Raw genomic sequence first — 20,980 nt, 5'->3', positions numbered from 1 at the left:
GGCCTGTCCCCGTGCCGTATCTCTCTGTGACAGTATGACTTTACCTGCATTCACCACCCTCTCAGACAGTGTCACTTTGGTTTCTTAGGTGTCCACGTCTTTGGACTCTGCGCCACAGCCCTTGTGACCGACATCATTCAGCTGGCGACTGGCTACCACGCCCCCTTCTTCCTCACCGTGTGCAAGCCAAACTACACCCAGCATGGTATCTCCTGCGACCACAACCCTTACATTACCAAGGATATCTGCTCCGGCTCAGACCATCACGCCATTGTGTCTGCAAGGTAATCTGGGATTCGCATTTGGTATTCGGCTCTCATTAGAACCTATTCATCATTAAATCTGGAATTGTGTTCAGTTCTGGTTGCCTCATTATAGGAAGGATGTGGAAGCTTTAGAGAGGGTGCAGGGGAGATTTACCAGGATGCAGCCTGGATTGGAGAGCATGTCTTATGAGGATAGGTTGAGTGAGCTAGGGCTTTTCTCTTTGGAGCGAAGGAGTATGAGAGGTGACTTGATAGAGGTGTACTAGATGATAAGAGGCATAGATCGAGTGGAGTCAGAGACTTTTTCCCAGGGTGACAATGGCTAACATGAGGGGACATGATTTTAAGGTGACTGGAGGAATGTATAAGGGGGATGTCAGGGGTAAGTTTTTTACACAGAGAGTGGTGGGTGCATGGAACGCACTGCCGGCAGAGGTTGTGAGGGCAGATACATTAGGGACATTTAAGAGACTCTTAGATAGACATGTGAATGATAGAGAAATGTGAGCTATGTGAGATGGAAGGGTTAGATAGATCTTAAGCAGGATAAAATGTCGGGACAACATTGTGGGCTGAAGGGCTTGTGCTATGCTGTAGTGTTCTATGTTCTATTAAATGGATGAGGGCCTCTTTAGAGTAAACCTCCTCTGACTGAGTGACCTACTCCTGCTCCAAATTCCTGTATAAAATGGTCTGGTCCCTTTTCTCCTGAAGGTGTTGATACAATCCATGAATTCATCCTCTTCATTGTTTGAGCTTTTCTTGTGTCAGCGTGCTGTAAGCTGGATGCATCTTCCTCCACCAGCAATGGAGAGTTATGAACAGAACCGTCTAACATTGTTCCACTCGTCTTTTGTTTGTCCAGTACATAATTATTTTGGTACACGTCTCTCTAATTTGCTGACTGGTATTCTATCCTACATGACCGTGCCACTCACTCTGTGGATGGCTTCCATCCGTGTTTTCTGCCCCTTGCTGATTCGTAGCTCCATCATCTAAAGTGATTCCCTTCCTGGATTTTCCTCTATGTTCCTTCTTCTCCTCCGCATTTATCCCACCCGGTCATATCAGGGTTACCCACCTCCTCTTCCATTGCATCTACCTCATATAAAAGTATTTAATTCCAATCTTGATCAATTGCAAATATGTCTCCATAATGGCTATTAGATCGTACCCATTTATTTCTGTTTGTTCTATTAATTCACCTATTGTGTTATGCTTCCTCCATGCATTCAGATAAAGAGTCTTCAGTTTCAGTCTCTGTTCCCCTTTTCCCTGCACTGACTCTAGTTAGACGTAAATTCTAATGCCTGCATGCGTGCATGTGATTGTCACTGTTCCTGGCTGGTGAGTGCAGTAGTGCTAACAGCCAACGTCAAGCCCCTCAATGTATTAACAAATTCAGGTATGCATCCCTGGGAACAGCCTGAACAGAGCATTCATTGATTATTTCTTTCAATATATTTTTTATGAATATGACACAATTGGAACATGTCTGTTTTTATTTTAATTGTACTGTCAAATCAATACATTCTATTTACAATGCATCAATGTCATTCACATTTCCTCTTTAACCAATGCACCCATGAAGTGTTTGATCACACATAGCAATTGGGCGGGCTACAGCCCCAAAGTGAAACGAAGAAATTTCACTGTGAAAGACACAGTGGAAGTTATAACACCAACCGCACAGAGCAGTTAAAATGCAAAGAGAATTAAACGTAAAAACAGACCATTCATTGTGGTGGTAAGCATTCTGTTTGAACCACAGGCTAACTGTTTGATGTTCCTAACTCAGTCAGAGGGCAGTTAACAGGCACCAGGTTTTGTGTCGGTGTACACTTGACAGCATGTTTGCTTCCCAAAGGACCCATTGGGATTTTACAACAGATTTTCATTCACTTCAAGCTGCAGTAGCTGGATCTGAGTTCTCTGGATCACCTGTTTGTCATTGCGTGGGCTAACAATTTAACTTGTGGATGCAGGAATATCAATGTTAAATTTACGGGTGTATATTTAATCTTTTCTCCAAAATTATTCAGTGTCCTGGTGCACCAGGCTCTATGGCAGCACTGACATGTCCGTGATCCAAACCGTGCCTTCTCTGAGTATTGCTCCCCCCATCCCTCCTACCCAAGCCTTCGCCACAGCCCCCACCACCCCAGTCTGCCATGGTATGTCTGGGCATTCATTGAGAGAGCTTGGCCTCAAGGTAACATCCTGCCACTGGTCAACTCACTCTAGTGGAACTACTCTAGTACCAGACCAACATGTGGGGATTGAAATTATACAATGTGATGTTTGCAACAGAGACATTCACATAAGCTACCCAAAACATTATCCGGTACACTGATGATGATAAACTGATCTGTTCAGTGAGACAGAAAGCATCAGGAGACATCTGTGGAGAGAACAGGACACTAATGAACTTAATGCTGTTGGGCACAAAAACACAGAATGAATTGGGATCCAAGCCCCAACTCTTCCATTCCCCAAATGTATGCTCGAAACTCTCCGAGTGGCTGTACACCAAGCTTTAGAACTGTGGTCGGAGACATTGGGCAAAAATCTTAACTTCCTCCATTCAACTGAAATAGCAGCTCTGTACTTGGCCCTGAATTCCTCCGGGGTAGCCACTTTAAGTGCCATGATATTTCAGGCAGTAGCATTGTCTACATTACCTGGTCAGGACTCTACTGTAGTCACTCAGATTGGATCTCTACGACTTTGAGACAGAAAATATGACACAAGGATATTCTCAAAACTTCCTTAAAGAAGGAATCCTGACCCACGGCCACTCAAAATGGAGAAGGAACATTTGGGAAGATATTCACCCCCTTCAAATCTTTACGCTGGAAGCTCTCAGAAGCCATGTGCAGACTACAGAAGGGGGACGTGGATAGGGTAGATAGAGGCATAGATACGGTCGATAAGGTCTTTTTCCCAGGGTGGAAATATAAAATACTTGAGGGCACAGGTTTAGGGTGAGAGGGGGGCTGTTTAAAGGAGATTTGCAAGGCACATTTTTCATACAAAGGGTGGTAGATGCCTGGTAAGTGCTGCCAGGAGAAGTGGCTGAAGCAGATATGATAGCAACATTTAAGAAGTATTTAGACAGGCACATGAACAGGCAGGGAATGGAGGGATACAGACCATGTGCAGGCAGATGGGGTTAGTTAGATCAGCATCATGGTCAGCACAGACATGGTGGGCCGAAGGGCCTGTTCCTGTGTGGTTCTCTGAAGGCACAACATCCCGAGCTACTCGCCCACCTGCCCCACCAACAGCCGAGTCCGAGCTCCTTTCTCCATGCCCATTTAACTGGATTGGGAGCAAGTTATCCTCAACCCATTTTGCAGGCCCAGGACTTCTCCAATGGCATCATCACCAGCACTTTGAAAGACCCAGCACAGACAGGAGCCCAGTGTTTCGGTGGCCAGCTGTGAGAGAGGTTGGCCTGATGAGCAGCATCTGGCAGGGAAGATGGGATAGACTTGTGGGATTGGGGTTAAAGGTTACTCTGCTCAGCAGGAGGTAAGGAGCACTCCCTAAGCCACACAAGTCTAGTACAATAGAGCACGACTTCAGGATTGAAGGGCGCCCATTCAGAACAGAGATGTGGAGAAATTTCTTTAGCCAGAGAGTGGCGAATCTGTGGAATTTGTTGCCTCGAGCGGCTGTGGAGGCAAAGTCATTGAGTGTACTTAAGGCAGAGATTGATAGGTATCTGAGTAGCCAGGGCATCAAAGGTTATGGTGAGAAGGCGGGGGAGTGGGGCTGAATGGGAGAATGGATCAGCTCACGATAGAATGGCGGAGAAGACTCGATGGGCCGAATGTCTTATGGTCCTTTGCTCCTTTGTCTTATGGTCTATCACCCCAGCATCCATCCTTCCAGGCTGGTAAGATGCCTGATATTTCTGTCATTTGATATTTATGGAGGCCATGTTTAGCCGCCCCCATGTAACTGAGTCGTGGGCATTAAATTGGCCCTGGGCCTCCCACTCCAGTGCCTGGAGCTGTCAGGAAATTAAAGGACCCTCTCTGTGGGCGGGTGTGGATTGACACACAGATCGTCCAATGGGACCTCGGAGAGACGTTTTGGGTGTTCACTGGGAATCCACTGCCGTGCAGCTGCCTCCCGACCTCTTCGGAGTTTCTTTATTTAAAAAAAATCATTGATGTGGAAAATTTATGGTGGAGTTTTACAAGTTGCTTCTCCTACAGGTGGAAATGCCTGGTTAAGGAGTTAAATAGTGTTCTTAGAGCTAGAGGGATTAAAAGACACGGGGAAAAGGTGGGAACTGGGTTCTGAATGTGGAGGAGAAGCCATGAGCATGTTGAATGGTATAGCAGGCTCAAAGGGCTGAATGGCCTGCTCCTGCTTCTATTTTCCCTGCTCCACCAGTGGAGGGAACATCTGTGACAGGGCAAGGCAGCCCGTTTGACCTGGTCTCCCTATCATATATTCCCCTTGTCCTGTCCACCCCATCCCTCCTGCTACCTTCTCTGCCACTTTAATTCTCCATCCCACTCCCACTCTGACTCTTATCTGTTTTTGGTCTCCAACCTGATTCAAGGAAGCCCAACGTTGGCTCAAGGAACAGCACCGCTTCTTCCATTTAGGCATGCTGCAGTCCAATAGTGAATTAACAATTTCAGATAACCAGCCTCTCCAGTTTGTGTCAGAACTGACCAGTTATGGCGTAAGAGGAGGGAAATGCTGGGATTCAGGTGGCATCTGTGGGGAATGGAGAAGGCAAGGTTGTTGTTTCAGGTTGATGGCTTTTCATGGTTGGGGGTTTTGTCTGCTTGGGGTCTTGTCTCCGTCTGTCTGTATCTCTTGCTCGCTCCCTCTCTCTCTCTCTCCCCCCCCCCTCTCTCTCTCTCCCCCCCCCCTCTCTCTCTCTCTCTCTCTCTCTCTCTCAGCAGTTGCTGCCTGATCTCCTGAGTATTTCCAATACTTTCTGCTTTTGTTTCAGACTTCCAGCATCTGCATGTTTTTTTTTGGTTTTTTGCCTTTGTTCACCCTGACCAGATCTGATATAATTCAGTGCTTTTCTCTCTCTGTGGTCACCTTTATTTCAGAATTGCTGTGTTCGGTATCTCACAGTGCCAGCAGTTTTGCTCTCTCTCTATTTACACCTCCACCAGCCAGGCCAGGTGCCTCCTTGTTGTCACCACTCTGTGTCCCCTATTTTCTCTTTGTCTCCGCCCTTTCACAGACAGTCCCATCTTTCTCCCGATCCCTCCCAGCTGCCTTTAAGTCTTGACATGCTTGCTTACTAGCGTTTCCAAGTTCTGACAAAGGGCTTCGACCTGAAACATTAACGTTGTTTCTCTCTCCACAGATTCTGCTTGACCTGCTGAGTGTTTCCAACACTTTGTGTTTTGTCTCAAGTGTCCAGCATCTGCATATTTTGTTTTCCTTTTCGATTAAATAAATAGGACAGTCTTGAGGCGCTGAATGGCCTACCCCTGTTACTATGTTCTTACATAAATCTTTATTTTAAGAAAAACTGTAACGTTGTTCACAGGATGAGTAGCTGTCCAGTATAATTGGGAGATGACCTACAAGCAGTGATGGTCAGTGTGCTGAAAGCTGGAGTATACCAGGAACGCTGTGGTGAAGTTTATAAGCTCTCTGAGTGTACCTGATATAAAAGCTGACTCTCCCTGGCAAGTCCACGTTTCAGACACGCCCTGACCATCTGCTACTATTTATCTTGCATTTGTGAGTCAGGAGCAGTGTTCCTTTAACACATTCATTCTTTCTTTCTGCCACTTTTGTTTGTAATTTTGGCCTTGTTGCCAGTTGCAGTCTGTGGCTGCGGGAGAAACCTCCACTGACACCTTGCTCAGTGATACTTCAATAGGAAGGGATATCCTTGCAGTCGTACCGTATATCATCATATCTCAGAGAGTTGTGGAGTAGAAGGAAGTTACAAAGATTTGCAGGGACAACACCAAGAGTGATTTGAACACACGGATGAGAACTTGAAAGTTGAGATGCAACTCAGCTAGGAGCTGGGTTCAGGGATAAGGGGTGAGTGGGACTTGGTGCGAGTTGGAAGGGCAACAGTTTTTAGCATAGATTGGGTTTATAGAGAGAGGACAGTCAGGAGGACGTTGAAGTAGACTGACCTGGAGGTAATAATGTCACAACTGAGAACTCCAGCCGGATCTGATGTGAGATGGAGGCAGAGACGCCGCTGTTACAGAGATGGGAGTGTGGAGTCTTGTTGATGGTGCTGGAACCTCTTCTGGGTAATGAGGTTCCAATCTCAACCTCAGAAGTTGCCAGGGGATGGAGTTTGTGGTTTCAGTCTTCCCTTGGTTATTTGAGGACCTTTCTGCTCGTACAGTATCAGAAGCAGAAACACATTGTGACAACTCAGAGGCACTGTCTCTGGGTCGAGCTAAGTGGTGCTCAGGACAACATGGGGTGACGGTTTTGAAGACACTTCCTTTGGTATAATGGAAGGACAGGAGCTGATGGGTTGAAGCATTGACCACTGATGTGAGAGGTGATAAAACGTTCGAAGAAGAACAAGGGGAAGGAGATGTACCACCAGGCTCAAGGACAGTTTCTACCCCACTGTGATAAGACTATTGAACGGTTCCCTTATACAATGAGTTGGACTCTGACCTCACGATCTACCTTGTTGTGACATTGCACCTTATTGCACTGCACTTTCTCTGTAGCTGTGACACTGTACTCTGTACTGTTATTGTTTTTACCCCTACTACGTCAATGCACTCTGTACTAACTCAATGTCACTGCACTGTGTAATGAATTGACCTGTACGATCAGTTTGCAAGACAAGTTTTTCATTGTACCTCGGTACAAGTGACAATAATAAACCCATACCAATACCAATACCAAAAGGATGGAGGGGTTTTGTGTCACGTTAGAGAGGGGTTGACAATGGCAGGTCTGAAGGAGGAGGGAACCATTCACATTATAAATTAACATGGGGACAAGGTAGGGAAGTTGGGTGGTCAGCTGGTGCGAGTGGGATTGAAGGAGCAGGAGCTGAGCGATGATGGGGGAATTTAGAAGTAGAACCAGAGGGAGTGTGAGCTCTGGGGAGATTTAGTGAAGAGAGGGAAGCAGAGGCAGCTGAGTCCCTTGTATGCGGGAATGTCTCATCAATGTGGCAGTGGGTGAGTGGATGTCCTAATGAACTGAGGCCATTCAGGCTGCTTGTGAATCCCTTACAATATGATCCATGGGACTGGTGGAATGCAGAGATCACAGCTCTCCTTCTGCCACCTCTTGGCACTGAGAGCCAGCTTCACATCAGAGCGAAGAGTAATGACTGCATTTGCACACACAAGCCAGCAGCTTAATTATCATGTACGTTGCCAGCTAGTCTCGCAAGTTGTTATTCTTGTTCTCAGAGAAAGAGACTTGTATTATTAAGGAGAATTGATTTTCCATTAAGTGTTCTTTGAGCCAATTGGAACCTATAATAATGAAATCTTTCTTACATTCCAGCAAGACTGAGGCTCCAACAGAACGGATCAGCCTCTTGATAAGCCTTTCCCCATGTTGTGCTAATTCATCCATTAGCTTCTCAAGCCAACGTGAAAAGGGCCTTCTGTTTCCCTGCTCTCTTTTAAGGCACCCTGTAGTGTGCGCCATAATTTCTCATGTCCCTTCACACAACATGTGGTGGGAATCTGGAGCTCCCTCACCCTCCAAGGAACTCCAGACTCTGCGGGGTCGATTTCAAAACAAATATGAGCCCAAGGTTTGGGACACCAGGTCACCACAGAGAAGGATCTGAAGTGTGTGTCGGCCATAATGGTGAAGAAGTTTCCTGGCCTTGTTAAATGGCCAACTCCTTTTCCTGTGTTCCCAGCTGAAAGATAAGCCGTTCCATTGTGGCAGGGAATATTTTAGTCAGATGCCAAACTCCAGGAATCTCCACAACTGTAATACTTGGTACATGGAGTAAAGTAATGAAATAACCCTGACTTTAGCTGTCAGAAATCAAGCTCCATTGTAAATATCAAGGTTCCATGGTGTAACTCAAAATGATAAATATATTTGGTGGGTTCAGCAACACTGGGATGGAGATACCGCTGGTGAAACCTCACTTTATCTTCATTTTTATACTGGCACAACACACAGTGAAGAATAAAATGGAAGTAGGTGCATCAGGTGAAGTGAGTGGGTCAGATCACGGCTCAAGATGAGGTTCTCTTCAGTTAAACACTTTACTGTGTTCTTATCCACAGGAAGAGCTTCCCGTCCCAACATGCCACAATCTCCGCCTTTGCCGCAGTTTACATCTCGGTGAGTCTCTCTGCTCTTTGGCTTGTGTAGGGTGAAGGGAGTGGGGATCAGGAGCTTTGCAGTGCTGCCATCGTAATTAGATCCTGTAGAATGTAACGATCTTGTTATATTTTCCTTTCCAATGTCTCAAATTACTCCCATTGTGCTGGATCACACTGCTCCCTCACCAGGGCTGGAGACCAGTCTCACCAGCCCTAGAAGGAGATCGAGTAGAGTTGCCTTGTATCCTTTGCGATTTGGGCATCAGACCTGATCGACACCTAGATGATCAACATCTAGATGATCTGATCAACATGTTTAAAAGGATTTGATACAGTGTACAAACTGTTCCCTAGTTGGGAAATCGAGAATGACAAGTTAATGCTGGTTCATTGGGAACATAAATCAGGAAACTATTTCTAATGCAAAATCTGGAATTCTATACCCTGGAAGACTCTATATATTGGAGCCTTGGGTACTGAGATGCATATATTTCTGGAGGGAATGGAGATATAGAGCTGAAGGGATTGGAATTGAGGTACAGATCAGCATAATCTGATTGAATAACTGAACAGGCTACTTGATATCTCTCATGCTTTTCTTTCAGATGTACTTTAACTCCACGATATCTGACTGCACCAAGCTGCTGAAGCCAGTTCTGGTGTTTGCCTTTGCAATTGCTGCAGGAATCTGTGGCCTGACCCAGATCACTCAGTACAGAAGCCACCCGCTGGATGTGTACGTGGGCTTCATCATTGGGGCGGGGATCGCTGCATATCTGGTGAGTAGCAGTTAGGTAGACATTAGTACTACAAAGAGCCAATCATGGGGAAAAGTGTCCTCCAGGTCTCTATCATTCTCGTGAACAGGCCTCCCAAGGACCCCTGGGGAAAGTGAGTTGATTCAATTCAGCCCTTTTCGTCCTACACCACCTGGTTCAAGAACAGCTACTTCCCTTCAACCATTTAGTTCTTGAACCAACCAGCACAACCCTAATTACTACATCAGTGTAACAACACTATGACCACTTTGCACTACAATGGGCAATTTTTTGTTCTAATTAATGCACTTTCTTGTCTGATTTTGCGTAATTTATGCTTTTTTTGTGAATGTTGTCTATCTGATGCTATGTGCCTGTGATACTGCTGCAAGTAAGTTTTTCATTGTACTTGTGCATATGACAATAAACTAGACCTTGACTTTCAACTTTGACTTTAACTGTAAACACCCAAAGTGCTTCCCAGGCCACAGGATTCACGGTAACATGCAGCCACTGAGCACAGCAAGATATCACATGTGACAGCAAGACAAACTGCCAGATAATTATGTGGTGATGTTTGAGGGATGAATGTTGGACCAGGGTGAATGGCAGTGAGTTCTCCTTGGCATCTTAGACCAACGATGACGTCACAATGGGAAGTGACGTTGCCTCAAACAGACCCCATGCCTTCCGACCATGGAATGGGATCTTCCAGATCTCTAAGAGGGCAGATCAGGCCTCAGTTGAATGCCTCATCTGAAGGAGAGCACCTTCACTGGTCCTACCCTCGAGTGCCAGTCCAGACTGGGTGCACTTATCTATGAAGAGCTACTTGAATAAGTTGCTCTGACCCTGGAGAAGTACTATCACTGAGCAACTACTGATGTCAAACATGATTGGCTGTATTATGGGAAACCTTTTTGTAAGATCTACCCAAGCAAATAACAATTGAGAAGCAGTGCCATTTAACGAAAGTGACTGAAAGACAGAAGCTTAGGAATGCCATGCCAATGAATGTTGCCTCAAATAGTCACTGCAGGAATCAGTACTAAGCCACTTACTGGCCTGTGGCTTGGTGTATTGAAATATTTTGATTAAATGCAGCCTAGTTCCATCCTGGCTGATCGACTGTTTATTAACAAAGCCAGTTGCTGATTCTGCAGAATCCATAAGGTGCATCCAGTGGGACATCCCGAGATGGAATCTCATTCATGGGACATCGAGCACCAACAGAAAATATTACCAGGGTCCTTGCCAGCAAAAATCAGAGTCTCAGCCCCTTCAACACAAGACTCACATTCAAAGTCTTCCCATTTTGCTCCATAAATTATGTTGTCATTTTGACATAGTAATCTCACACATAATCTACTCAAAGATGTATTTTGACATTGTTTATGAAATTCCACCCTTATTTATGTATTGTTTTTAAAAAGTCACAGGATATATTGTGTGCATTTCTGGTCACTCATCTATAGAAAGACCATCATTAAACTGTTAAGAATGCAGAAAAGATTCACGGGGATGCTACTGGGACTGGGGAGCTTGAGGAGAGGCTGGCTAGGCCAGGACTGTTTTCCCTGGAGTGCAGGAGGCCGAGGGGTGACCTTACAGAGGTGTATAAAATCATGAGGGGCATAGATAAGGTGAAAGGGCATAGTCTTTATCCCAGGGTAGAGGAGTCTAAAAAACAAATCTGCCATTCCAATTTGGTGAACCTTGTCTGCCCTTCCTCTATTGCAGGTAGATCCTTCCTGTGATAGTGAGATCTGACCTGTGTACAGTACTCGAGGTGTGGTCTAGCCAGGGCACTATGTAATTGGCACAACATGCCTCTTCTCTTGGACTCAAATCCTCTTACTTCTCTCGTACTCAAAGCCAATATTCCAATTACCTTCCCAACTGCTAGCTGAGCGTAGGCACACAACCACATTCCTCCGAACCACATGACTTTTCAATCTCTCACCATTTCAGGAATGCTCTGCCTTGCTATTTTCTCTGTTACAATAGACGACCTCACATTTTTCCAGATTGCTCCATCTATCATGTTATTCACCGTTCATTTAGCCTGACCATGTCTTGCTGGAGCATCCTCAGAACCCGTGTAATCGTCCAGCTTTGTATCACCGGACAATCAGTCACCAACAACTGACATTTATAGAGCCCAGTAAAATGCCCGGGTAAAGGTCAGAGTATCTAGGAGCATGAATAAACATCGACATCAAGCCACATAGAGTGTCAATAGTGGTGAAGGAGCTTCTTAAAGGAGGAAGGGATGAAGTGGAGAGAAGGCAAACCTCGGTGATGCAAATTCCGGAGCTCTTGTCCAGGAGCTAGAGAGACAGCTACAGAGGAGTGACGAAAATTGGGAACGTTCAACAGATGGACTTGGGCCAAATGATCCATTTTGCTTAAACGGAAGGATCCAATACCCCCTACTACTTTTCAATGGTTCTCTCAAACTATATCATGTTTAAACTTGGAAAAAATTAGGAGTGGTACTGTTGATCCTTCACTTAAATTTGAGGAAGTTTGGAGTCCATTTATTCAATATTTTCACATGATATAGATCCCCTTGTAATAACCTTTCAATTTAGAGGAATGGAGTTGATGACATAATATTGCTCTGTTTCTACTGAGAAATTTTAGTCCAGTTTTTTTTTTCTGTTTTGTTTTGAATTTTTTTTCTTTTGCTTAATTTGGTTTGATATATTGTTTATAACTTTTCTTATTGTTTTGGGGATTTTTTTTCCTTTCTTTTATATTTTATAATAAATCTTTTTCTTTTATATTATATTCATTCACTAACAGATCGTTGGATCTACAGATTTTTTTTATAATTAATTGTCCTTTATGATTATCCATGTCATGATTGTTCTCCTGATCTCTTTGTATTACATGTACAAACATTGATATATTAATCTGTATTAATTTGAAAGCTAATAAAAAGATTGAAAAAGAAAGGGAGGAGTGTAGAAGATGTGGGGGCTGTAAGTTTGGAGACGGTCACAGGGCTGGAGGTTGAATGGAGAATTTAAGATTGGGAAAGGTTACATGCAGGATTGCAGGACTGAGGAGACTGCATGTGTGGCTGGATGGGGCAACACGGGGTGAATGAGGCTGCAGGAGGTTACATGGAGCGAGGTAAATCTGGACAAGGTTGCCTGGAGTTTTAGAATTCTGGGCAAAATATCAGGGAGGACTGTGTGGCTGGCGGAGGGTACGTGAGTGTTTATAATTCTGGAAGGAGTTGGGTGGAGAACTGTGTTGCACAGAGGGTTGTAGGGCCGGAGGAGATTGTGTGGCGAGCTGAGCTCAGAGGTTACGTGGATGGTTGTGAAACTAGCGGGGAGTAAATGATGGAGGTTATATGGAGGGCTGCAAGGTTACAGGAGGTTATGGAGCACGGTAGAGTTCGAGGAAGTTACCTGGCCTTAAGATCGAAGGGGGTTAAATGAAGGAAGATGAGGATGAAGATAGACAGGCACATGAACACGCAGGGAATGGAGGGATATGGACCATGTGCGGGCAGGTGGGATTATTTAAATTAGCATCATGGTCGGTACAGACATGGTGGACCGAATGGCCTGTTCCCCAGCTGTACTGTTTCCAGGACCTCTTTTAAAACTGGAATACCAGTGCAGCAAGTTTGCTGAGCTGCACAGTGGTGTGTCTGTGGGACAAGGTGACTTGTTGGGAGATGCATCACAGAATCTTGGATCAGGTCAAATGTTGGCAAGGAGTTGAATTTTGTGTTTATTGTCACATGTACAAGTCCATGTGTGCACGGGTGCAATGAAAAGCTTACTTGCAGCACATAGCATCAGATATGCAGAATTCATAAGAAAAACATAAATCAGACAAAATTTTTACAAGAAAGAACACAATTAGAACATTAAAAAAGTTCATTTCAGTGTAAAGTGGTCATAGTGTTGTTAAACTGTAGTGATTAGGGTTGTGCCGGTTGGTTCAAGAACCGAATGGTTGAAGGGAAGTAGCTATTCCTGAAGCTGGTGGTGTGGGACTTCAGGCTTCTGTACCTCCTGCCTGATGGTAGCTGCGAGAAGATGGCATGGCCCGGATGGTGGGGACCTTTGACGATGGACATTGCCTTTTTGAGGATTCTGTCCGTGGGTTGAACCAGCAGGAACGGGATCAGTTGAAACTTGCAGGTTGTCAGAGAAATCTCTGCTGCCTTGGCTGTTTCCCGACAGCAGTGCTGGTCAGGTTCTGACTATCTCTTTTCTTCACTGCAGCACGATTAGCAAGGCTAAGTCCAATTACAAGCCAGCCCAACGAAGGCCGCACCTTCCTCGGCTACACTGTGGAGCAAGGTGACAGGCTGTGGAATGAAATAATTCCTGGCTATGTACATGTCTGTCAGTGAGCTGTTCCCATGGGAAACACTTCACCACGGTGCTGGCTATGGGTATTAATTATACATCTGAATGTGACAATTGATGAATGTTCTAGGATAATTATAGCTGAGCAAATGTTACGACAATATACTGTTTACTGAAGCAAGTCTTCATCTGTGTTTTAAGATGGAACTGAAGAAAGAATGAGTGATTTCCTGACAGCTGTAAATATAATAATAACTTGACATCCAAACCATTGTTTTCTCACCTATTGTAAAGATCAGTGGAACCGTAAAACTATCTGGTACCTTGTAAGCGAGAGCTGTTCCATTTTGAAAAGGAATTGCGGATCATCATTGGAAGAGTACATTCTGTGATGCTCTCAAAAAGGATCCGTCACAGCGATCGAATAGCTGGGGGCCATTTAGCCCCTAGAGACTGTTCTGGTATTCATTTAGATCACGGCTGCTCTGTATCTCAATTCCATTTAACCACCTAGGCTCCACATCACGCAACAGACTTTAGCGAAGACCTAACAATGCCAATCCAGAAAACGTCAGCCTCTCGGGGGGGAGAGCGCCACATTTCTGCCGCTCTTTGAGTGAATGCACGCGACCTGGTTTCTTTTCTGAATGGTCTTGCTTTAACTTCAATATTAAGCCTCCTGACTTGCCCAGCGGCAGAAATAATTTCTCTTTTTCTACCCTATTGAATCCCTTCACCTCCCTGATCAGGTCACCTCCTTGACATTGTGCACTCGAGTGAATCCAAGCCAAATTTTGCGAAGCGAGCGCATAATTTAACTCTTTATTCTACTTGGAAGAATAGTTCCAAGACACAATTAGAAGGGCACGCTGATCAGGATGGTAAATCAAGGAGGGAACATAAAATTATAAGAAAATAGGAGGAGGAGTAGGCCATTCGGCCCCTCAAGTCTGCCCCCACCATTGAATATGATCATGGTGAACTGATCAGAATCAGGTTTATTATCACTGACATATGATGTGAAATTTGTTGTTTTGCGGCAGCAGTACAGTGTAAAGACATAAAAATCTATCAATTAGAAAAGTAGATAAATAGTGCAAATAAAGAGGAATAATGAGGTAATGTTCATGGACCGTTCAGAAATCTGATGGCAGAGGGGAAGAAGCTGTTTCTGAATCATTGAGTGTGGGTCTTCAGTATCCTGTACCTCATCCCCGATGGTAGTAATGAGAAGAGGGCATGTCCCAGATGGTGAGGATCCTTAATGATAGATGGCGCCTCCTTGAGGCATCGCCTCTTGAAGATGTCCTCGATCGTGGAGGGTCTTGTATCTTCTGCCCAGTTGGGGGGGGGGGGCGGGGGGAGAAGAGAGAATCACTAGGGTGGGAGGGGTCTTTGATTATGTTGGCTGCTTTCCCAATGATCTGGCCTCCGTCATCGTGGCTATCCCTCAAGGTTGAGGATGATGGTCTTTGTTCCGTTGATCAGAAGTAGCCCACAGAGCGAAGATGCCTGTGCGTGTATTTGTTTAACGTGTACTTGATGTTTCACTGCAAAAAGCACACGATACTTCACAAATCAACCAACTGATTCCAATGGCATGGAAACCACGACGATTGGAGCTGATGGATTTGTTGCAGCCTTCATCCGCCTTCACAGCTGTTGAGTTTGAAATAACTTTGTCCGCCTGTTCCACCGTTGAGGTCTTGGTTGGATTGTTCCTTGTTATGGACCTCACCATCGACCTTACCACCATGGGTGACCCTACCAGGAGCATAGCTCCAGATACCATTGCTCTCGGGATCTCAGGGCCACACAAACTTCTCCACCACGGCAAGGTGACAATCCACCTTGCCTCCACAACCCTCCGGGGCAGAGAATTCCAGAGATTCACCACTGTCTGCGAGAAGAACTTCTGAGGCATCTCAATTTTAAATGACCACCCCCAATATTATAACTATGTCCCCCTCGTTTGAGATCCTTCCACTTGTGGAAACATCTCAACGCCCACTCTGTCATGCTCTTATAGGATCGTCTATGCTTCAATTAGATCAGCCCTCATTCTTCTAAACTCCAAGGAGTATCAATCTCATTCCTTTAGCCGCTGGTAGTAGGAGTCTCCTGAGGTGTGCTGACGATTTGGGGCCAATAACCTGCCTGGGTGACGTAACCAGTGTCAGCCCATCCATGTGTTGGGAACCGTAAGTCAAAAGGTTTGAAGAACAAAGGTACAGTCCAGTCAGTGAGGAAATCTGGTGATACTTAGATCGTGCGGAGGCAGAAGAACAAGGAAAGTTGGGACCTACAAGATTCAGAATGAAGTTCGAATTCTAAATGTGGCTCACCTTCAGGAGAAAAAGTGCATTTTGAAACTTTTTGATTTTTTTTTCAATCTGGTAAATTGATTTATTATTGTCACATGTACCAAAGTACAGTGATAACTTTGTTTTGCATGCCATCCATACAGATCATTTCATTACAACAGTGCATTGAGGTAGTACAAGTAGTGTAACGCTGTTACAGTGCCAGTGACCTGGGTTCAATTCCGGCCGCTGTCTGTAAGGAGTTTGTATGTTCTCCCCGTGCCTGCGTGGGTTTCCTCCGGGTGCTCCGGTTTCCTCCCACATTCCAAAAAGGTGTACAGGTTAGGAAGTTGTGGGCATGCTATATCGGTGCCAGAAGCGTGGCGACACTTGCGGGCTGCCCCCAGAACACTCTACGCAAAAGATGCATTTCACCGTGTGTTTCGATGTACATGTGACTAATAAAGATATCTTACAGAATGCAGAGTAAAGGATCACAGCTAGAGGGAAAATGCAGTGTATTGCAGGCAGACAATAAGGTGCAAGGTCATAACGAGATAGATTGTGAGGTCAAGAGTCCATCTTATTGTTCTAGGGGACGGTTCAATAGTCTTATAACAGCAGGATAGAAGCTGTCCTTGAGCCTGGTGGTACGTGCTTTCAGGCTTTTGTATCTTCTGCCCGATGGGAGGAGGGAGAAGAGAGAATGTCCAGGGTGGGTGGGGTCTTTGATTATGCTGGCTGCTTTGCCGAGGCAGCGAGAAGTGCAGACAGAGTCTGTGGAGGGGAGGCTGGTTTCCGTGATGTGCTGAGCTGTGTTCACAACTCTCTGTAGTTTCTTGTGTACTCAGGCAGGGCAGTTTCAAACTTCAAACGGAATTTGAATTGTCACACTCGAACGTGAAAGCTGCTAACTGCCATTCCTTATTTTGCTCTCACAGGGGTTTCACGCGGTGGGGAACTTCAAGGCATCGGAGGATACCTCTCCCAGCAGACCTTCTCCGAAGAGTGGGCTGAGGCCCCTGACACACCTCCGCCACGACTCGGTCTATCAGCAGAGCAAATCCCTCAGCACGGACGAGCTGAACCCACAGCCCAGGCTCGATGGGTTGGAGCAGCAGCTGGCGCAGAGAGAGAAGAATTCCCTGAACAGCCTGAAGCGGGCGAGTGTCGACGTGGAACTGCTGGCGCCACGCAGCCCAATGGGGAAGGAGAACATGGTGACCTTCAGCAACACCCTGCCCCGCGTCAACACCCCCAACCTGGATGAGGCTGCCCGCCGTCACATGACCATCCACGTCTCCATGGATGCCTCTCGGTCCAAGCAGCTGATTTCCCAGTGGAAGCAAAAGTCAATCGATGGCATGTCGCTGGATCACGACCCAGCCATCAGCCAGTCGCAGCCCCAGATGCGGGCAGCTTTGGAGCTGAGAGGTGCGGGCTTCGACCAAGAGGACGCTGCCCCCTCATCTCTCTATCCCACGGTGCAGGCCAGGAGCTCGGAGAGAGGCGGCGGTGCCCGGGTCCTGATCCAGTCGAGGCCTGGGCCATCCCAGCTGGTTCACATCCCCGAGGAGACCCAAGGGAATGCCAGCACCTCCCCCAAGAGTAACTCAGCTCGGGCCAAGTGGATGCTCATGGCAGAGAAGGGAGGAGTGCCGCGACCCAACAACCAGCCCCGCATCATGCAGGTCATTGCAATGTCGAAGCAGCAAGGCATGATAACCGTGACCCCAAAACACTCCGAGGGCTCCAGCAGCTCTGAGTCCTCCCACTACAAATCTCCCTCTGACCGTGACTCTTCCAGCATCGTCACCGTTGATGCCCACGGATCCCATCCGGTCGTGCATGTTTCCTCCGGGAATGGTGGTGGACCCTGGGAATGGAAGTCCCCTCAGGGCAGCATGGACATCCACGAGGCTTACGAACTCAATGACCTGAACCGGGACTACAGGAGCTACAGATCGGCCAAGCCGAACGGCAACTCTCCCGGTTCCTCTGCCAGCGACCTGGAACAGGAGGACACGCGCTTCTGCAGCGTCGCCACCATCAACGTCACCGGGGCCGAGAGGAGCGAAACCAATTCGGATACGCTGACCATTGGCTCGAGCCAGGACTCGACGCTCAGGAGAAAGCCCAACACTGTTTATCTGGGGGAGCGGGAATACCACGCTGATGGCGAGCAGGATGCTTACTTGAAGAAACTTCAAGCTAACAGGAGATTCAAAGACTAGACTGGTCCTTTTGAAATGGAGTGACAACTCTTGTTCTGAACCACTCGGAGCAGTAACTCCCTGCAGTTCCAAACTGTTTGGAATTGGTTATAGATGTAACGCTTTTGTTCCCACATGAAACCTGACAGGAACAGTTGCCTTGGATTTCCTGCTATCAGATCTTTACAGATGATAATTCAAAGTCCTCTTCAAAATCGATTTCTTTATAGTTTTTCCCTTCAAACAAAAGACATGCTAAAGGCTAGAAGTAGAGACCAAGGTCAAATAATCCAACCTTCCGGGATATTGGTTAGACATTATCTGGAAAGAATTGCATTTAATAGCACCTTTCATGACTCAAGGACTGGACCATGGCTAATTAGTGACTTAAGAGGCCTGGATATTATGGTTTGTTTAAACTCGCATGATATTTGTGTTTTTATCGACTTCGGGGTTTTGGATTTGTTGCCCAGCATTTAAGTTGTGGTTTTAAATTAGTCATGGCTGAGGAAATGAGAAATGAAATTTGTGTAATTTGTAGTTCACCTGATGGTGTAATTTGTTTTACCGTAGCTTCCTGGTATACTGGCCAACAGAATTTGCAGAATACACGTGGAGATAAAGATCTAGTACATCTGTGCCAAACTATTGCCAACCTTTACAACAAAGGGTTTGGTGTGACCTTGCTGATGGTCCTATTGCATAAGAGCTACTTTGGTGCTAAAATCTTTTGATTAACAATGTTACTGTTTATAAACCAGCCAGCAAAGTTTCCTTGCTCCATGAGGCATCAATCTGGAACTCAGAACAACGAAACAAATGCACAATCCTGCAGATGCTGGAAGTGTGAAATAAAACCGGTACCGGTTGGATCCCAGCAAGTCAGGCTGCATCCGTAGAGAGAAACAGAATTAACTGTTTCGGTTGTTTCAGTTCGAATTCCGGTAAAAGGTCATCTTATTGTAATATTAACTCATTCACCCCAGACGTTGCCTGACTCCAAGTATTTCCAGCTATTTTCTGTTTATGTACGAATAATTGTGAATTAATCCTAACACGTGATCACCATGAGATAGAAGAAAATGAAACCCCTAAGACAGATCTACTGGAAAACAGATTATTAGGTCTTAATGTAGGACAGGAATTGTCCGGTTTTGAAATGCAAGCAATATATTGGAATGCAATACATTAACTGTTGGAGTCTATGTGAATACCCACACCAACTGGGACGTGGATGACAATTGCTGCTGTCTGTAGTGTTTATCTCGTTGGTAGGTTATAAATGAACTTTGCACCTCGTAATTTAGCAATCCCAGATGGCAAAACTCATTCCAAAGCCAGCACTGTGACGTTCTCACATGTTTGGGTCAGTCGAACCAGTTCTTAGCCACTTGCTAATCTGTCCAATCCACTGAATGTGCACCTCCAGCTGCCCAGGTTACCTTGCTGTCAGACTGACACACACACAAACACATAGAAACTGGAGAGGCCTTACAGCCCCTCAAGCTCATTCTGCTGAATGTCCCCTCCTATTGCTGAAGATCGAATTGGGTGGAAAATGATGATTCAGTCATGAAGAAGTCAGATCAAGTGAGCAATCAGCTGTTTTTAGCTTCAGGTCTGAAGTGTCCACTTTGCACAGAATAAAGGCAATGTCTTGATTCTTTTAGATTAACCATTTAGTGATGAAATGAATTCCTGATGATTAGGAGTTTTACAGGATTAGAAACCTATTGAGAGCCATTTTTATGGATGTCACTGGCTTATTCCGAAAGCTACACAGAATATTTACTCTGAAAACACTAGCCTGCTCGATGTTTAGCAACAGTCATGTTGCGCAGGATGGCTGGTCAGTTTTATTTTTCAGCATTAGTTGGTAAAGCCAGCACACCTGAAGCGGAGAGTTGACCCTTGGACCTCTGTTTGGACCTTTGGCAGGGTTATACAGCCACAATGCCACTCATCCTAGGGTGCATCATGGGAGGGGTGGGTGTGGGGCAGTCGGGTGGGGGAGGAGGGGAGCGACTTTGAGTTTAAGTGATGGGTAAGGCCAACAATAGGAGTGGTGAGTTTATCGACCGTGATGAAATACTTGAATGGACAAAGGAGTGAGAAGCAGTGGAGAGTCTAATGGGTGCCAAAGGACCAGCACCGGTATGTGAAGAATGACAACGAAGGGTTAAATCTAACTCGGTGATGTTGGGAAGCTGAGGTACCAGATGAGAACAGCTGAACACAGGCACACTCCTGGAAACCCTACATTTAAATATTTGGTTGTGTAAATAGACGTTTACTGACATATTGGAGGTTGGCTCCAAACAGTTCTTCTGTTCGTGGTTGTCTGAATGATTACTGTTTATAGAGTAACTTTGTTATTAACTGTGAGGAATAATGTGCCTGATTTTGTGAAGCTAACTGTTGTGCTATGCCAGTGATATGAATGGTAGCTCCTGCTGTTCTGAAGAATTTTGTACCTGGAAGGTGTCACTTGGACAGAAACAAACTAAGACTAATTGTGAATTCAATAAATGTCATTTTAAGAAAAGAGCTGAGTGGATTAAACAGGATTCGGTTTCTGTGTGTGTCATTCCTAATAGTGTTCCCAATTTTTATGAGCTGCCCTTTTCAAGGACTGGATTTTTTCCATTACTGTACTTGCCTCATTGACTTCCTTTAACACATTCCATAAAATTCACCCCTTTTGACCAGGTTTCTGGTTTCATGTGGGTCAATCAAATCTCTTGCAGTGTGATAGTCATACCAGGCTAAAGGTGCTATATAAATGCAAGTCATGTTGAAAAGGCAGATTATTTTG

The 20,980-nt window shown here is 45.5% G+C and overlaps 1 protein-coding gene across 3 annotated transcripts in view; it reads left to right on the top strand.

Annotated features, from left to right (window-relative positions):
- The window catches only part of LOC127582605 (phospholipid phosphatase-related protein type 3-like), a 71,408-nt gene extending 51,274 nt beyond the window's left edge, over positions 1-20,134 (top strand). For all 3 annotated transcript variants that reach the window (XM_052038043.1, XM_052038042.1, XM_052038041.1), the window contains exons 6-9: positions 89-284; positions 8,513-8,570; positions 9,157-9,330; positions 16,894-20,134. In XM_052038043.1, coding sequence (XP_051894003.1) covers positions 89-284; positions 8,513-8,570; positions 9,157-9,330; positions 16,894-18,186 — 1,721 coding nt within the window. In that variant the 3' untranslated portion in view covers positions 18,187-20,134. The remainder of the gene's footprint in view (positions 1-88; positions 285-8,512; positions 8,571-9,156; positions 9,331-16,893) is intronic.
- Positions 20,135-20,980: the final 846 nt, after the last annotated feature.

Source organism: Pristis pectinata, chromosome 24 (assembly GCF_009764475.1).
Source record: "Pristis pectinata isolate sPriPec2 chromosome 24, sPriPec2.1.pri, whole genome shotgun sequence".
NCBI lineage: Eukaryota > Metazoa > Chordata > Chondrichthyes > Rhinopristiformes > Pristidae > Pristis > Pristis pectinata.
Note: the sequence above shows the minus strand (reverse complement) of the source record. Positions and strands in the feature narration are given on the sequence as shown.